The sequence below is a fragment of the Choristoneura fumiferana genome, unplaced genomic scaffold (genome assembly GCF_025370935.1).
Source record: "Choristoneura fumiferana unplaced genomic scaffold, NRCan_CFum_1 Sck3bRy_348;HRSCAF=598_pilon, whole genome shotgun sequence".
Taxonomy (NCBI): domain Eukaryota; kingdom Metazoa; phylum Arthropoda; class Insecta; order Lepidoptera; family Tortricidae; genus Choristoneura; species Choristoneura fumiferana.
The window spans coordinates 106,820-125,284 of record NW_027413003.1 but is presented as its reverse complement, the minus strand read 5'-3'; the positions used below and the strand labels follow the sequence as shown (position 1 = coordinate 125,284).

Sequence of the window (18,465 nt, the reverse complement as noted above, 5' to 3'; positions counted from 1 at the left end):
CAAGGCTACTACGAAGTTCGAAGCTTGAAGTTCGTGTCGTTCGGTCCCTCTGACACTTATACTACTTAATACGAGAGCGAGAGGGACGGTACGATATGAACTGTATCGATTTTAGAACTATGGAGTAGGCCCTCAGTACAGCGAATGGTTCCCATCCCACGAAATATTGTATCGAGACTTTGCACGTTGCTTACAACATGTTTTTGTTGGTTGATTTTTCATAGTTTCAAGTCCGAGGATTTTTTACATACAGGATTATTTTTCCATTTCTTCTCCTTTGTCTTTTCGTGAAAAGAAATTATGTCAATGTCAATTCACTTGACATTCGTATTCGTCACTCAGATTACAAGAATAGTAGCTAGTTATTAACTAAGTTACGCTACGCTAATAATTAATAACTACGTTTCAGTTTCGTGGTTTCAGCTTTCAGCAGTTCATCTGCCTGTTAAAAGAGTATTGTATGCCTAAATATAGTGGTGTCTTACTTGTACTTGAAAAGTATCTTGACTCTCTATTTGCGTAAACATGGTACCAATAGGTAAGCAAAATCCATAAACCATCATTATCAAAATTATGTGGATCTGTTTACATATAGTAACGTTGTGAATATTTTTTTTTGATGGATTTTTCACTACATAAACATGATGATGTCGTGTTGGTTAATTAATTATTTTAGCTTAACCGTTGGTCTGCCGTGTGTGGCCCTTCTATGCTTCCATAAATGTCATACATATATACCTGGGGTGCTAATGGTACACAGCAATAATAAGGCCACAAATATTGCTGAAGTGTGTAAGGACAAGTTCTTATTTTGGCTTCACAAGATATGTGATAACAGTGATTCCTAACTAGCACAAACTAGGCCTAAGGTGGCATGCTTAGCTTACGGTCAACTTAAAATACTCTGGTCTAGACACTGCGCTATGCCCGGGTGCGTCAATGCTTAGGTAGAGAGATAGCCTACCAGTGATCTTTAGTTTGCCCATGATTTGGCCTGGCACCTGCTGGACGTGGGGGTTTGGCCCCCTGACCTCCACCATCCCCATAGTCCTGACTTGGTTGCTCCATCATCTTTACGATCATTAATGCTGGGCAAGAGATACTTGCTCCATGTCTAGTTTTTGCTCTCCGCTGTCTATGACATTATCAAGTGTACATTGAACTCTAGCGCTTACTGGACCCATGTACGGAATGTACCCTGCATTAAATTGCAGACATCCTTACACAATCCATGATCATGGCAATTAACAGTACATAGCAAACACTCACCTGAGGTATCAGCCGAGTTTCAGGAAGGAACTAACCTCTTTATACTCCGGCACCAGCTCTGTTTTTTTCCCTCGTTTGTTCATTTGTATTGCCATTACACTATACGGTAGTGCCAACACACAAAATAAGACAAATAAGGAAAGCAATGTGACCACATTCAAAATGTATTACACATACTAGGTCAATGTAATGTGTACCTAAGAATTTCCTAATTAGAATCCAATTTTCTTTGGATCCGTCATGCCCCCCCCCCCCTCATGAAACCCATTGACTGATCCAACTTTCTTCTACTTTCTTTTGAATACCTACAGCCTACCAAAGGAAAACTTAAGTATTTGAGTAGCACTATATGTATTTCTGTTTCTGTTAATTTCAGAGGACAAGAACACTCCTAGTTTGGATGAGGTATCTGAACTTTTGGACAAAGTGGCTTTGATCCAGCTACATCTGATGGAAGAGAAAATCAACAATGAAATAATTATAGAGTCTAAAATTCACGAAGGAAGCATACACCTTGCCAAGTCCAGGTAAATAAAAACATTTGTAAACTTGTTCTGATCTCCGAGTATGATGTACCATGCTAATATTGGTCAAAGCCAGCTTTGATGTACAGAGAGGCTGGTTTTTTTGTGAATAATAGAGAATGTTAATTTATTACAGCATCAAACATAATAGGTATAAAAAAAATATATTATGGGACATTATTGCCACCAATTGACCTAGTCCCAAACTAGGCAAAGCTTGTACAGTCAGCATCAAAAGTAACGGATCAATTTTTTATTCTGTTGCATTGACACATGGAAAATCTTTCATGGTGTTTAGTATGTAAAACAACAAAGTACGAAAGTGTATAGCTACTTTTGATGCTGACTATACTATGGATACTAGGCAATGTATAGAAATACTTATATAGATAAACACATAACTAAAATACATATTGAACATCCAAGACCCGAGAACAAGCATTTGTATTATTCATACAAATATCTGCCCTGGCTGGGGATTGAACCCGGGACCGAAAGCTGCCTAGTCAGGTTCTCTAACCACTTGGCTATCCGGTCGTCAATATTATTCTACATTAGTTAAGTGTTCAATTACACTAACACTTCTAAGTATTTTAATTGTACTGCTAAAATAATTGAATTATAAAACTTAGACTTTAATATCAATTTCCAGGTACATCATGGGCCAGACTGCAGTGAGCACAGCGAGGTTGCCGACTGAAAGCAGTCCAGAGTTCTCAGCATCGGTACACACAAAAGCCAGTGAAGAAAAACAATTTAATGCTATAGAGAGTAATGATGCAGACACTATTAATCCTCTGAGGTGGTTTGGGATTTTGGTGCCTCGAAATATGCACAAGGCTCAAGAAATATTTCAAAGCACCATAACATCAGTGGTGGAGTGTGCTAACATTCAGTTTCAGATATCTGAAAATATTAGGAATATGAATATATTGGAGAAGTTCAAAAAAAATCACAAGTCGGCATAAGTATTAATTCAAATTTTTGAGTAGGTAGTACTGGTAAAAAAAAGAAAACCATTCGATTTTAATCCATTTATTCTGTTTGAATGTGGTGATCACTAGATATAAGGTAATGTATAAAGTATTTAACTCAGTAGTCCTTTTTTTTTAATCAAAGTCACTTAAATGGCTTGCCCTTTGCATCCTTAAATTATCTAGGTAACATTTTGTAAATAATATATTTCATGTTGGTGTTAAGGTTTTGATTTTGAAGGCTTAGTAATAATAAAACGGGCATACACACACAGTCATAATAGTTACTGTGATAGCTTGTCTAAGCTACTGTGGCTTAGCAAGCTGCGACAATTGTCTATAGGATGTCCCAAGATGATGCCACATGGAGGGAATGTATCTTAAATATTGTATAGAGATGATTTTACTGAAAGGAGACTTCATTTTGTTTTTAATAACAATTTTAACTGCATTCAAAGATTTTTGAATGATCGCCTGTCTGAACCGGGAATCGAACCCGCCAAATATTATGGTAAAAAAAACCCGTAATGTTATGACACCAATCGAAAGGCTCAATTGGAAGAATTATTTTTCCAAGTAACAAAGCATATTAAATAAAAGGAAGACCATGAAATTTTACATTGTCAATGTCAATTTCAGGAAAATTAATACATCTGTTCCAGTTCCAGTCCAGCTGTTTAACGCCCTTATTAGTAACATGTACTTTAAAATTTGACTTTTCTGTGCTTCATAATTTTAAAGTACATGTTACTAATAAGGGCCTTAAACAGCTGGAACAGCCAGCTGTTTGAGGCCCGCCTAAGGATCCACTTGTGAAATAAACACATCCTTCCATCCATGTGTGCCTTTGAAATAAATAAAATAAATAAATAAATGTGCCATCGTCTTGGGACATCCTATATTTTATTTCAAATTGTCCTTTTTTATTTCAATGAATAAAATCAAATGCATGACTTTGTTGTTTGATGTCAAAATTAGTTAATGATTAAGTTATGAAATGTGATTTTATATTAAATTTTAAATATATATAAGTATCATAAAATTTGTTGGTATGGTAACTGAACATGTTTAGACAAACATCATTTGCCAAGCATTATCTCAATTTGCTATCTTACAGGTGCTTGTTTTACTTTGACAAAACTAGATTTTTTCTACTTATATGGGTATAATTACAACATTATGTACAGAAGACGTCTCATAAAGCATATTCAAAAAATCAGTACACACCATTTAAGGTCAAACATATAAGAACTACGTATTTTTTTTGAGATGTTATCAGCAGAATAGGGATGTTGACTCCACCAATCAACTGACGTACTTTTTATGAGCTGTCAAAACACAACACTCCCATATAGTAAAAACGTATAGTGATTACTTGCTCAGTGCCATAGAGTTTAAATGGAAATAGCAACTTATGACGTCACTTGTTTGCCAACTCGAACAACTATTTATCTGTTTTAAAGCAACAAAAACTCTAATTTTGCAGTTAATCGAAAATTAATCTGGTTTTCAGGGCTAAAATAAAGCGTTTTTTTACTGGAGTCGTGTCTTCGAATTATTTTTTAATGGTGTCAACATCCCTATTCTCAGTTTTCGAAGCATGGTAAGATTAAAGTGAACCATTATCATTAAATTTCAAAATTTAGTTACATGCCAAATAAATAGACTTAGGGGCTGTTTCACCATCCATTGATTAGTGTTAAGTGACGGTTAAATGCGATGCCGTCTCCGTCTATTCGAACAAAACAAATAGAGACGGCATCACATTTAACCGTCACTTAACACTAATCAATGGATGGTGAAACAGCCCCTTATTATTTTATTCATAATTTTAATCTTTTATTACTTAGGTCCTGAGTCCAAGGAGCTTTATTTATGATGGGGATAAAAGCTTTTCGGGATTAAATCACTAAATGAATATGACCAAGAATACAATTTTAACGTTAATGTCGACTCCATGATTCGTTTTCATCTTATCGCGCCACTAAAACTCCAAACCCTTGTTATGAATGTCGTTGCTGTTTATTTGAGAAACTGTTAGTATAGTCACTGTACATAGTTGAAGAACTGATCACAACAACAATACATTGTTTCAGTTTTCAGTCTCATTTTTACGACCCGATTACCCGAATACACATATTGTAATGCAATTTCATGGATCTGCTTTAGCTGAACATTAACAAACTTGATTATGTACAGATCATTTGAACACACCACTGTACATAATAATATTTAAATAGTTTGACAAATAGTTGGTAAGTAAATGCAGAGCATTTATTTTGCTAATACATACTAGGCACATCAATGCACTTATGAACTACATGCATACCTTAGCTGCTTAAGCTAACCAACATTCATTTTCTAATGTCATCTTCATTCATAATTATATCTTTGGCTTATGCACTTAAAATGGCAGGCACATCTATTCCATTCTATCATATCGTTACTAGAATATATGATGCAAAAACGCATGTTTTGAAATTTTAATTAAAGTAACAATTTGTGAATATTTTTATTTTTATTATATTTTTCGGCACCTTGCCTGCTTCGTTATGTCGCAGTTAAAAACAAATAAGTCTCATTTTTTTCAACTCTCACTGAAAACATTGATTAACTTTAACGGTTCATTATTACACTTAAATCCTAGTTTTTAATAAATGTTAAATGAATACCCTGATAAATAAATAACGTTTGCGTTTAAATAGTATTGCGCCATAATCAATATGTATCTACCTAAACGTAACTACGGTAGCATTCTAAGGAAACCTTTTGGGCAGATGGCAAATCTCCCAAAAGCCCAGTCATTCAGTGAAGTACTTAAATAAATAAATATCATGGGACACTTCACACCAATCGACCTAGTCCCAAACTAAGCAAAGCTTGTACTATGGATACTAGGCAACGGATAAACATACTTATATAGATAAATACATATTTAAATACATAATGAACATCCAAGACCCGAGAACAAACATTCGTATTATTCATACAAATATCTGCCCCGGCCGGGAATCGAACCCGGAACCTCAAGCTTCGTAGTCAGGTTCTCTAACCACTTGGCCATCCGGTCGTCAATTTTTAATTTTATTATTGTTATTAATTATTTTGTTATTATTTTTAATATGGTACATCTGCGAACTTAGAGTCAGATAACACTAACGGCGATTCAAATTGATGAAGAAAGACATTTTCCTTATATTACGTAACGTTCGGACCCGTTTAGAGTTTTATATTACTAAATTAAAGTCACCAAGTCCTTTCAAATTTATTACAAACGGCAAAAATTAATATAAGTACCTACTTAAACCACCTTGAAATTCGTGCGCCAGCGGCATTTGTGCCCTTAATTTTTAAACTAAAACTCATATTAAGTAGGTATGATGATTTTCTATAGTACCTAAGTATTCTTGAGAAAAGAACCATTGATTTTATTTAGCGACAATTTGAGATCATTTTCCTGAAAATCAAACCTGTTAGAAAGTCTACTTTAAAAACTTAGTGACACTATGATTCATGTAATAAACAACAATAAGTTACCTATGTTAAGTACAATTTGTGTGAACATGCTTAATTACTAGCAATAAATGCTTACATATCAAAAAATATCAACTTCTTAGAGAAGTTAAAGAAAAGTTTACTTCATATGATGAAGTTAAATAATCATTAAATAATTAATTAATTACCTATTATTACAGGACGCGTTGTGCAGGTTGAGCTGAGCTTGTAATGCGTTTTGTGCTTTGTTTAAAGTAGCCATAGGTATATGACTAGACACGACTTGAATTCATACATATCTCATAACAATAACATATAAATTAATGAATAACTAAAACTTACTAACATACTTTGACAAGTTATAACAAATACTTAAATATATCGGTCTAAGAAAAACAAATTTGTAAAAAATAATACAAAATTAAAAATTCTTCGCAAATTAGTTAGTGTACTGAGTTAGTGTAATGATTTATATAGTGTTTACTACAATAATAGTACCTGTTATTGTCTATGGAATCAGGTAACTTTCACGATGGCCCCTCGGTGGGCGCGAGTGTCTAAGTAATTAGTTTTAAATATTCATTTGTTGACTATTAATTATATTGCCAATAACGGACGACTGAGTGCGAATTTATCTCCTTGAAGGTTAGGAAAAGTTCTTATTCCTAATACGTAACCTATACGCCAAACCAACATTAAACACTGAAACCATAAAATTACCCACATTAGGTATTTCACGGTTTGACCCACTATCGTAAGTACCTACATACTTATTTAATTAAATGCAACAGTTTCATTGCGCCGATATTCCTCTGACTCGTTAGGAATATTGTAAACTTTAACTTTTCATCCGTGCATTTAACCACGATAATATAAAATAATGTATGATTAAACGCTGCCAAACAATTAGCACGGCAATAGTGTTAGTCATAGTAACAGAAAACTTTTGGATGTTTGACTAACACTTTGTACTATAGCACATTATAAGTATACAGTCCTGAACATGTATAATTTTTCCGGTTATGCAACAAGTTCACTCTATTGAGCAACTTTTTAACTGACTGCACACAATGTCCTTCTTTCCTGTACTGAATGCTTGCGAGTGCGTTCGCGACTGTGGACTGTCAGGCCTATGTTGATGGTTTTCTTCCTCATTTGTAGAAAACAAACTTCGAAGTCAAGCAAAACCTTTTTCCAGAAACAAATATTTATCCCTTGTCCCTGGAATCGTGAGAGTACTCTGTGGAGGTGCCTCGCCACATGTTCCTCGTGCAAGTGTTTTCGCGCCACCACGCTTGGACGTCCACATAGTGTGTTTGTCGTTGCCGTCGCTCGCTGGCGTGCAGCATAGCGCATACTCGACAGAAGAAAAACGTGTTTATGAATTCACCTGTGCCCTGAAAAGATAAGAGCAGAAAACCATTACTAGTACAAACTTATTTAGTTACTATGCAAAAATCGTTCTATTAGGGGTTTATTTGCGTAAATATTACGTGTATCTAATAATAATGCTGCTGTAGGTGATTGGTTAGAAAATAATTTGGTCTGAAATTAGAGACATCTCTAGTTCATCAACGCGTTGGCGGGCAAATACAAATGCCTTGGCGGGCCAAAGTGGCCCGCGCGCCTGGGTTTGGCCAGTGGCCAACCTTGCTCTAGGAATACTAGAGTCAAGCGATGTAATGGGTATACTCTGTTGTCCGAGGGAGTATTAACTAACCTTCCACTTGAAGTAAGAGTTGTAGAGCGCATCATCTTCGTCCAGCCGCTGCAAGTAGCTGGCCAGGTCTTCGGGGGAGGTGAACTCTTCCACGTGCACGTACGAGTTGTGCGGCGCCGTCGCCGCGTACTCCGACGCGCGCGCACCCATCACTATCGGCAACACGTCGTGCCTGAAAGCATCAAAGTGCAATTAGGAACTTAGAAGTATCGAACGGACTATATTGTATCCATTTTTAAACTATCAAAGTAGACAGTTCTTTAAATTCATTGACATATTCCGCAGTTAAACAGGTGCCCATAGCGAGTTTAAACACATTGTGAGTTTGACAAAGTCATAGGTAATGAGGGCTATCGTTTTTTGTCTCACTAGATGGCGCACTGTTGCGTGAGGTTTTTAAGTATGGCTTTCAAAGTCTGTTATTACGGGCGTGAAAACAAAGTTTAGATTAAAATCATATTTAATACACCTTAAAACCGTACCATAAAAATATGGAGCATGCCACAGTGTTGCATAGTCCCCGTTTTGTTCGAAAAAAAGGGAGGACAAAGGTTTCCGAAAGACAAAACTGTCTCAAAACACAGACATTCATTGCCCCGGAACGCATATTTGCCATAATTAATTTCAGATATTGCAAAATATTCACAAAATTATTCTAATTATAAATAAACCCGCGTAGCTCACCCAAAAACTATGAGATTTGACATTTCGGAGACCTCACGCTACACTAGCGCCTCTAGTGGCGAATTCATACGCGATAGCCCTCATTGAGGATGGCCTGTACCCAGCAGTGGGACGTATCTATCCCTTTCGAACCCAGCTGAGTATGAAAAGAGTTACGAAAATGGACTTTATGTACAATTCATGTCAAGTTCAAAATTCAAATGTAAGAGTTATGACAGCGGACCTTATGTAAAATCCATGTCAAATTCAAATTCAAAATGTAATTAACCCGCACAATTGTATCAGCTGGGTTCGAAAGGGATAGGCTGGGATGATGAGTTTGATACATGTACCTACCTAATTGAAGAAATCGTAATTGACTCGGTCAGCGTTGAGGCAATGGCAAAATATCAAGGTTTAGCTACCTATACTATATTAGCTAATTTAGCAAACAACTCACTGCAAACCGTTGACAAAGAACTTTTCAGTGATGTAGTCACGGCAATTGGAGTTTTCGAAGGCGAGGTAGAATTTATAGTCGCGGTCCAGCATCTCCAAGCAGTTGGGGTCGGCGCGGGGGCAGTGGTGCGAGCCGCATGCGCCGTAGATGTCCACGGAGATGAACTTTGACAGCTGCCGCGCGTACTGCAGCCGGCGGTTGCGCGCGTGGCAGTTGGAGACGAACCACGCGACCTGCAGGTTTTTTTTTTAATTTTTCAATATCAGGTCCGGATTAGTCCGAAATTTAAGGCTATCTTTTTCTATTTTTCTTATCTTAATCCGCGTTATTGATACTGATATTATTTGAAACAAAGGAGAGGCTAAAACGTAGGTTTTTTTCGGGTTCTGCCTTTTCGAAAAATTATTGTTTGCTAAATGTTTGATTTGCCAACTGTTTCATTTCCCAACGCTCAATTTTCTCCGAAACCAAATTTTTTATCAGTATAGGTAATTTCTTATACTTTTATAGAACACAGTAGGTAGGTTTGGTTTCGAAAAAAAATTTGTTTCAGACAAAATGAGTTGGCAAATAAAACAGTGTGGCAAATGAAACATTTGGGAAAGGTGAGTTGGAAAAGGCAGAAAACCGTACCTAAATGTTTTTCGAAGTTATTTACTTACTATCAAATTTTTATTACTCGCTACATATTGAAATTCTAAAACTTATATTATAAATCACCTTTTTAGTTTTGTTGGCAGCGTAGTTCCTATCTAGCTTGTTCTCGGTGATGAGAGGGTCGTGGTACGTCCACCGCTCGTACGGCGTGACGATGTCGGAGTCGCGGCGGTACGTGGCCGTCCAGTTGAACACGTCCAGCGACGTGGGACGGAGGGATGCCGTGTGGTACGGGCACTCTAGATAGTAGAGAATCCATATCTGTAAATTTACGTATAACAATCAGAATGATACTTGTAGGTATATACAATTAAAAAAATAAACTAACCTAAGGCCGTATTGACCATTATTTTCTTTCCAGTAGGTAGTAGGTATCAGTTTTCTTTCGCATATTATATTATATTATGTATGTATATTGAAGAAACATATTTAAGTACCTTTTACCAAATCTACGTAGTTTTGTTGACACTTTTAGTACCTATATAAATATTTATGACCCTCGAGGTCTTTATATTGTTTTTGACTTGACTCGTCTACTCACTCATTAATGTACGACTGTATGTAAGTATCTATGTGAGCCTAAAGTGATTTTCCTGTGTTTATTTCCCTCTACACTGATACTGAATCATACGATAGGTACAATTGGTAAACCCCAGGACCCAACGGGCTCGGTGTCACTTTTCGTCCGTGCTAAATTATACCAGATTACCCAATTAAGGTAATGTTTGCCTCGAGTAGGTCTAATGAAGATTGGACGTACCCAAGAATGATTTATTTAGTCATGAATCATGCATGATACAATGAAGTATAATGTCAATCAGCTTGGAGAGATTTATTTTAAGGTAAACAAGGGTTAAGATTGGTTTTTTGGAATCTTTTTGTATTTTTTATTTCAATTCCAAATTTTTACTTTTACGGTCATCCCGTAAAACCTAAATTGAAAATACAAACTGAAATATAGATGCACAGAAAAACCAGAAAAATAAGACCATCACTGGGAATCGAACCCAGGTCCTCGGTATTCCGTACCGCGTGCTATACCGCGGTATATCTTAATTTGATTGCTTAGTAACGATATCTCTTGTCCGGGTGAGCGGTTAGTTCCAATGGAGTGCCGAAAAAAGTTTCTCGATGAGGGCTACGGCATAGATGTCGCTAGCGTCACTGCTTAAGTGGCTAAATAAGAAACAAACAAGCTGAGATATGAGGTGCATAGGGGAAATTCGTGTCGGTACCGTTGACCATCAGTGGTGTAGCGGTATAGCACGCGGTACGGAATACCGAGGACCTGGGTTCGATTCCCAGCACATTCCCAGTGATGGTCTTATTTTTCTGGTTTTTCTGTGCATCTATATTTCAGTTTGTATTTTCAATGTAAACAAGGGTGTTTTAAAACAATGGAAGGAATATCTAATGTTAATTGCGTATACTATAAGTACGTAAATATTAATCCACTTATCTGACTTATACTCAGAAATTGCCATTTGTCATCGGACTTCGTATGAAAATAAGTTTTTGTTAAAAAAAAAACACTTTTTTTACAAGCTTTTTTGCCGACTGTGCTTTTTGTTAATTATAAGGTACCTATACTTGCAATTGGTATCCAAAGTAGGTAAAATTTTCCGTACCAAATTTTAAATTGATACACCATTAACCGTCACGGAGATCCGTCCTGCGGAGCCGAATTGGCCGGACCACCTGAATTTCACTACCAGATTAATGTATTGTCACCGAACTTACATGGGTAGGTAAGTAATGCTAAAATTCACGTCAATCCGACCACTAGAAGTGGAATCAAAAGTAACTTGCAAGATTTGACCCAATACATACGGCAAACTAAAAGACCGTAAAAACCGAACTGATTTAAGTAGTTAGGTAGTACCTTTCTAAAATAAATAACGATAGGCAAATACTTGAATACCGATTAAAATGAGCAGTTGTTGACCTGTTGGTGTTTAATTTATATGAAGGTGGAAAATCCGGGTCAAAGACCGTACCTACTTTGTATCGGTTTTTCTATTTCTGACTCAGAGGGAACAGTTAAACTAAAGGATTATAGAGTCCTAGTTCTAAGAGCTATGTTGTTGTTGAGAGAAGAAGGATGCACCGTTGTAGATCTGCTGTTTGCCACCATAGACACATTTCACAGAGCACATCACGACATAGGTAATTATCCCATTAATTATTATAAATGCGAAAGTTTGTAAATCTGTTTGTTTGTTGCCGCTGAACTGATTTAGATAAAGTTCGGTATACAGATAGTTTGAGTCCCGGGGAAGGACATTGGATAGTTTCCCCTGTTTTAAACTTTCGTGATTTTCACTCATAGTCAAAATACCACCAACGGGACTTATCACGCTAACACACACGAGTAGGTAATATTTACCTCGACGTTTCGGCAACATTGCAGTGGCCGTGGTCACGAGTAGACTGAAGTGTGGGGTGTCAAATTACATAGTTCCCGCGGGATAGCAATAACGAATTCTACGCGGACGAAGTCGCGGGTAACAGGCTAGTCTACTATAATTCGTTATATGTAAGTACCTACATGTATAGATCTGTATCATAAAATTACTCCGCAATATTTCAGTTGATGGGTTGACAAAACAAAAACACCATCGATTGATTCATTGGATCGACCAATGCATGGACAACTGCGTCGACTTCAATAAAAGACCTGGAAAACTCTTACAGGTATGAGTAGGTATGTTCAGTCAGACTTGCCCAAGCTGAAGTACTTATTCTGGAATTGAAAGGAATGGTTACCTGTTTAGGAGGTCGTCTGACATTGAACGGCGTGTGGTGATCCTTGTACAAGATGGCGTCGGCCGTGGCCGCGTCCCTCGCGTCCGCCGTGAGCGAGCAGCGGTCCACCGGGCACTTGTTGCGGATGAACTCCGTGCGGCCGCTCGGCACGCCCCACGCGCCCAGCCCGTTGGCTAGCAGAATCTTCTTTACCGGCACTTCCTCGTCGTCAGGCAACTTGTACATCAGTTGATTGACCATTCTAGAAAATTATTGATTCAGCGTTACTTTCCAGTGGTGGACTGAGGTCGTTCGGGGCCCGGGACGACAAAGTTGTATGGGGAACCCTAATCTTAAAAGTCGATGTAAGTGTTAATCATATTTTAGCCAGGACTTGATCAAGAGATCTTATGGTCATTTGGAGGCTTCCTAGGACTGTTAGTCCGCCACTGACAGCAACCGTTAATTTTCTACCCATGGGTCAGTCGTGCACGCCTTACCTAAGTACCTACTTACACTTGTCCACGACAACTAAGTACGTCTGTGCGACACATATGTCATCGCACTACATACTGTGAACATATATAGCTGTCGCACGCGCGTGGAAGTAGAGGAACAAGATAATAAAGTAAAGTTGTAATTTATCCTAGGAATGGAAAACATTTCATATTTTTAATTAATTGTAATGTTTTTAACGTATATTTATAACGTATACTTATTTAGTTATCTGATGTAGGCTAAATAACTCGGAATCTATCGTGATTCTTTGGCTTTTTTACTCTAAAAGTAAAGATAAAAGTAACTAAGTAGGTACCTACCTTATTTTTATTTTGCATAAAATGCTTATCAAGTTGTTAAATTCTATCGATTTCATGATTTTGGTTTGGTCTGAACGGAATAGTTTATTATAGGCTTGCCGGTGGATCATAAAACGTATTCTGTTGTCGCGAACAATACAATACAAATATCGAATATTATTGATATATGTATATAGTTCATATTCAAATATTATTTTAGGTTCGAATGAACGTAGTAATAGTTAGTATTCTTTGGTTTCGTATTCTTATTTTATGGCATGCCAGGCCCGCGTTATCCTGTTAAAGTAGGTACCTATTATAAGATCACGAAACTCTTAACTACGTCTAGCAATAAAATTAGGAAGGTAATTCAACAATTCCTATATGCACAAGGCACGCCTTTTATCGGAGAATGTGCATAGTTTAACAAGGTAGGTAGTTCGCTGGATGATTAGTTTGAACTATTTTTTTTAACAATGCATTGAAAAAATACCTAGTACTTTATGGTAAGAGAGAACCACTATCCATTGCCACCCGTTGTATTGGAAATTGGAACTTACCCAATTAAAAAAAAAACGGCCAAGAGCGTGTCGGACACGCTCGCCCAGGATAGGGTTCCGTAGCCATTACGAAAAATCAAGTAATATTTTTTCTAAGGATTTCGTATTGTGCACGGAATCTCCGAAGTTTAGATATATTTTTTATACCTTAGGCTGCTTAATCTTAAACTACGAATAATTCTCAAGCAATCTTAGCTGCTATAATTTTCCTTGTAAATTTAATATATTTACTACCATTCTGAATTTTTTCAAATTTTCCCACCAAACAATTTAGATTTTAGAGGGGGGGGGGGGACGATAGTTTTTAATGAAAAGTTGGAATTTAAAAAATCACCCCCACTACGTCTATGGGAGGTACCCTAAAAAAATGTTTTTTACTGTTTTTTTATTTTACCACTGTCGGCGTGACTGATATGTATATTCATGCCAAATTACAGCTTTCTAGTAGGTACTACGGTCTCTGAGCTTAGCCGCGGACAGACAGACAGACAGACGGACAGACATGGCGAAACTATAAGGGTTCCTAGTTGACTACGGAACCCTAAAAAAGCTTCTTTGCGACATAACTCGAACCTGCATAGGTACTTAAGGTCCTACAGACACAGACAGAACCCTTTGTTATGTGTGGTTCGAAAGCACTTAGACGATTTTTAAGGTCAGCGGCACCAAAGCATTGTTCAATGAGCAAACGTAATCCCAAAGGCTGTGCCCCGTTATAACCACCTTCAGCCTTGAATGCCAGTTAACGCCACCCTTCCAGAGGTAGGTTGTAAATACCTACGGTTGCGGTTATATCGTGTCACTGGTCCCGTGGGCTTAATTAAGCACCCGATAGCGTGCTAATTGCAAGGAAAAATAAAAATGTTTTTAATATGTTATCGAAGTTAGTTATTTTGCGTCCGTACAGGATATTTATGAATAAAACAATTAGTTTAGAGACTTTTAAGCACAAATAACGTCATATTTATCTATGTACAGTCGCCATCAGATATTTCGGAGCGGAAAAGGTGGTCAAAAATATCGGCGCATGCACCTCTATTATGAAATTATTATAGTTCATGTATCGATATTTTTGATCACCTTGGCCGCTCCGAAATATCTGATGGCGACTGTACCTACTACTAGCTGTTGAGAGCAACTTCGTTCGCGCTCCCCGTAAGAATTTTCAATTCATGATTGTTTTAGTAGTTCTACCTACTGATTGTCTACATTTGTCATACAGCTAAACATATATGTCCTAGTTACTACATAGGTATATGTCCGGACTGTGTTTGGCTTATTTTTATATTGAAAATGGTCGATACATCGTAGTTCTCGAGTTTTTTTTGTTGGTGTTCCACGGAGGCTAAGCGCCATGTCACCTAAGTCTATCTTATTCCTACTGTGTGTTCTGTGTGGTGTATTGTATACCTGTATAAGTGCCTGTGTTCTCACAGCGCATCTTCCAGGAATAACGCGTGCGGCTCGGCCACTACTTTATTCCTACTAAATATTCGCGCTGTGTGGTGTGTTTGCACGTAGAGCCGGCATTAGCTATCAAAACGCCCCGGGCGAGTCTTGTATTTATCTTTGGCGTTCTTTCAGATACGGCAAGTGACAAAATGACAGGTCGTGTAGTAAGTCTATCTCTCAGATCGCGGCACTCTTAAAGCTTCCACACTTCCACTGTGTGTGCGTACCTGTCTTCGCCGGGCGCGTCCTCCGGGAACAGGCGCGCATGCGGGTCGGTGTTCCACGGGCGCTGCTCGCCGCCGCGCATGAACCACGGCCGTCGCGCCACGTCAGACAACTCGTCGTGAGGCGCCGCCGCTTCTTCGCTCTCCGTGATCGCGTTCAACGCGTTCTGGAATTAATTTAATTCATAATCATATCATCACATCATAATAGTTGTAGGACGTCCACTGTTGCAAATAGGCCTCCCCCATAGACTTCAATTGCTTCGGTTGGAAGCAGCCTGTATTCGCTTTAACCATTTAATTGCTGCGCTTGCTATTATTAGTATCTAGCTGCTCCTTGGTCAAGTATTATTTGTACTGTTACCTAATGTGTTGGTCTAGTCTAGCCGGTTCTTAAATTGCTTCACATTCAGTTGTTCACATGTTCTGGTAATGAGGGCTATCGTTTTTTGTCTCACTAGATGGCGCACTGTAGCGTGAGGTTTTTAAGTATGGCTTTCAAAGTCTGTTATTACGGGCGTGAAAACAAAATTTAGATTAAAATCATATTTAATACACCTTAAAACCGTACCATAAAAATATCGAGCATGCCACAGTGTTGCGCAGTCCCCGTTTTGTTCGGAAAAAAGGGAGGACAAAGGTTTCCGAAAGACAAAACTGTCTCAAAATACAGACATTCATTGCCCCGGAACGCATATTTGCCATAATTAATTTCAGATATTGCAAAATATTCACAAAATTATTCTAATTATAAATAAACCCGCGTAGGGCACCCAAAAACTATGGAGATTGGACATTTCGGAGACCTCACGCTACACTAGCGCCTCTAGTGGCGAATTCATACGCGATAGCCCTCATTAGTTGTTACCTGGAGATGCATGTCCTCTAGGGCGGGAGCCTTGGGCGCCTTGGGCGCGGGTGCGGGCGGCGCGGGCGCGCGCGGGGGCGCTGGCGGGCGCGGCAGCAGCAGCAGCGCCAGCGCCGTCAGCGCCAGCGGCGCCAGTAGCGCCACGCGCCGCAGCGCGCGCGCCACGCGAGCCCACATGCTGCCCGACGCGCGACGCTTACCCGCCGCACTGTCACAACAAAGTGATATGAGGGTTCCGTTTTTCCTTTTTAACTGACTTCAAAGAAGGAGGAGGTTCTATATTCCAATGTTTATATTTTTTTTATGTAGGTATGTTCACCGATTACTAAGTCAATTGTGGACCGATTTTCAAAATTCATTTTTTTATTCGAAAGAGTATTCTTCTGAGGTGGTCCCATTGTCACCAAGTCAAGATCTGATGATGGGATCCTTGGGATCCTTGGGAGGATAAACCTCAAATTTTATCGGCACACCTATGGCGATTTTGGCATTTAAAGTATCAAAATAAGCATTTACATTCAGAAAGTATCATTTGGTAACCTGGACCTGATGAAGAAGCCCGTAGATGACCAATGGAACTCGTCAAAGCTAAGTAATGCTCACTCGTCTATAAACGATCATGATTAATGTACCTAGATAAGCGACTATAAGAAGAAGATTTAAGTTAATGATCTTTCGAACTGAGGCAACGGAACTCTGTTATAAAACAACGTAACTAAGTCGTATTTGGGCTTAATGAAATCGTTGTGTACTTTAGCTACGAAAGGAAAAAATTACCGAAAAAGTAAAACCGACTCCAAAAACACGTGTCCAATATTTTCTGATAATTATAAGAAGATTATTAACGTTAATTGTACTAACATGTTTCCAAGCCAAATACTTTAATAGATTTTAATCCTGAAATATATATTTTATTTTATTTCATTTCTTACGACTTTGACGTAAGACGCCGGAGGGCTACGACCCCTCTCAGCCTTCGAAATACAAAGAAAAATTCGAGATATTTCTACGTAGATGATGTGAGTTTGGTCTCCAACAAAGGCAGACGACGAGGCGGGGAAACAATGAATTCCAAAACACGCGGGTTACCGGTAGCTGTTAGTAAAATATAAGGTACTGTACCTACATTGGACACATGTTATTACTAACCTTTACGCTCCCGTCTGCCATGCCCGACATCACATCTGCCCACTTGCGCCTACTATCGCCATATCAATAGCGACATCTGGAAATAAAACAATCACTCAGTCAGTTGTGACCTGGCCGATTTTAAAATCACGCCCGCAAATTTTCGCAAATCCGTAATTTTTATGGTTCCGTAGGCAAAATGGCAAAAACTGAACCCTTATAGTTCGCCATGTCTGTCTGTCTGTCCGTCCGTCCGCGGCTTTGCTCAGGGACTATCAATATGTAAACTATGCCGACAAAATGGTATAATAAAAAATACAAAAACAATTTTTTTTAGAGTAGTTAAGTAGGTACCTCCCATAGACGTAAAGTGGGGTGTTTTTTTTCTCATCCAACCTTGTAGTGTGGGGTATCGTTGGATAGGTCTTTTAAAACCATTAGGGGGTTGCTACAACGATTTTTTGATTCAGTGATGTGTTTGCAAAATATTCAACTTTAAAGTGCAAATTTTCAATAAAATTGAGCGCCCCCCCCTCTAAATCTAAACCGGTGGGTGGAAAAATTAAGAAAAATTCAGTATGATAGTAAGTATATTAAAATTACAAGAAAAACTATAACGGTTAAGTTTTCTTGAGAATTATTAGTAGTTTAAGAGCAAATAGCAGCCTACGGTATAAAATATACCTACTCGTAAACTTGGAATACTTATTCCGTACAAAATACGAAATCCTTAGAAAAATATTACTTATTTTTTTCGTAATGACTACGGAACCCTATTTCGGGCGTGTTCGACACGCTCATGGCTGGTTTTTAAAGACATGTATTGCTCTCTAACATATTATATTTTTTGTGAAATTGTCACTTATACATATAAATGTTATTGGAAAGTAGTTAAAAATTTGTACTGATACAACTTCCGTACAAATTTT

General features: G+C 38.1%; 2 protein-coding genes across 2 annotated transcripts in view; one reads left to right on the top strand and one right to left on the bottom strand.

Annotated features, from left to right (window-relative positions):
- Window positions 1–345: 345 nt before the first annotated feature.
- Window positions 346–5,276, top strand: LOC141445098 (coiled-coil domain-containing protein 115-like). Its single transcript, XM_074110879.1, has 3 exons — window positions 346–538; window positions 1,646–1,796; window positions 2,446–5,276. The coding sequence occupies exons 1-3, from the start codon at window positions 526–528 to the stop codon at window positions 2,759–2,761; spliced, it is 480 nt and encodes a 159-aa protein (XP_073966980.1). The 5' UTR covers window positions 346–525; the 3' UTR covers window positions 2,762–5,276.
- Window positions 2,813–18,465, bottom strand: part of LOC141445097 (glycoprotein 3-alpha-L-fucosyltransferase A-like) — a 29,250-nt gene continuing 13,597 nt past the window's right edge. The window contains exons 2-9 of the mRNA XM_074110877.1: window positions 17,558–17,633; window positions 16,409–16,616; window positions 15,544–15,707; window positions 12,529–12,769; window positions 9,826–10,023; window positions 9,106–9,338; window positions 7,983–8,154; window positions 2,813–7,659 (exon numbers count right to left, since the gene is read on the bottom strand). Of these exons, the coding sequence (XP_073966978.1) occupies window positions 7,471–7,659; window positions 7,983–8,154; window positions 9,106–9,338; window positions 9,826–10,023; window positions 12,529–12,769; window positions 15,544–15,707; window positions 16,409–16,585 (1,374 nt within the window). The 5' untranslated portion in view covers window positions 16,586–16,616; window positions 17,558–17,633 and the 3' untranslated portion in view covers window positions 2,813–7,470. The remainder of the gene's footprint in view (window positions 7,660–7,982; window positions 8,155–9,105; window positions 9,339–9,825; window positions 10,024–12,528; window positions 12,770–15,543; window positions 15,708–16,408; window positions 16,617–17,557; window positions 17,634–18,465) is intronic.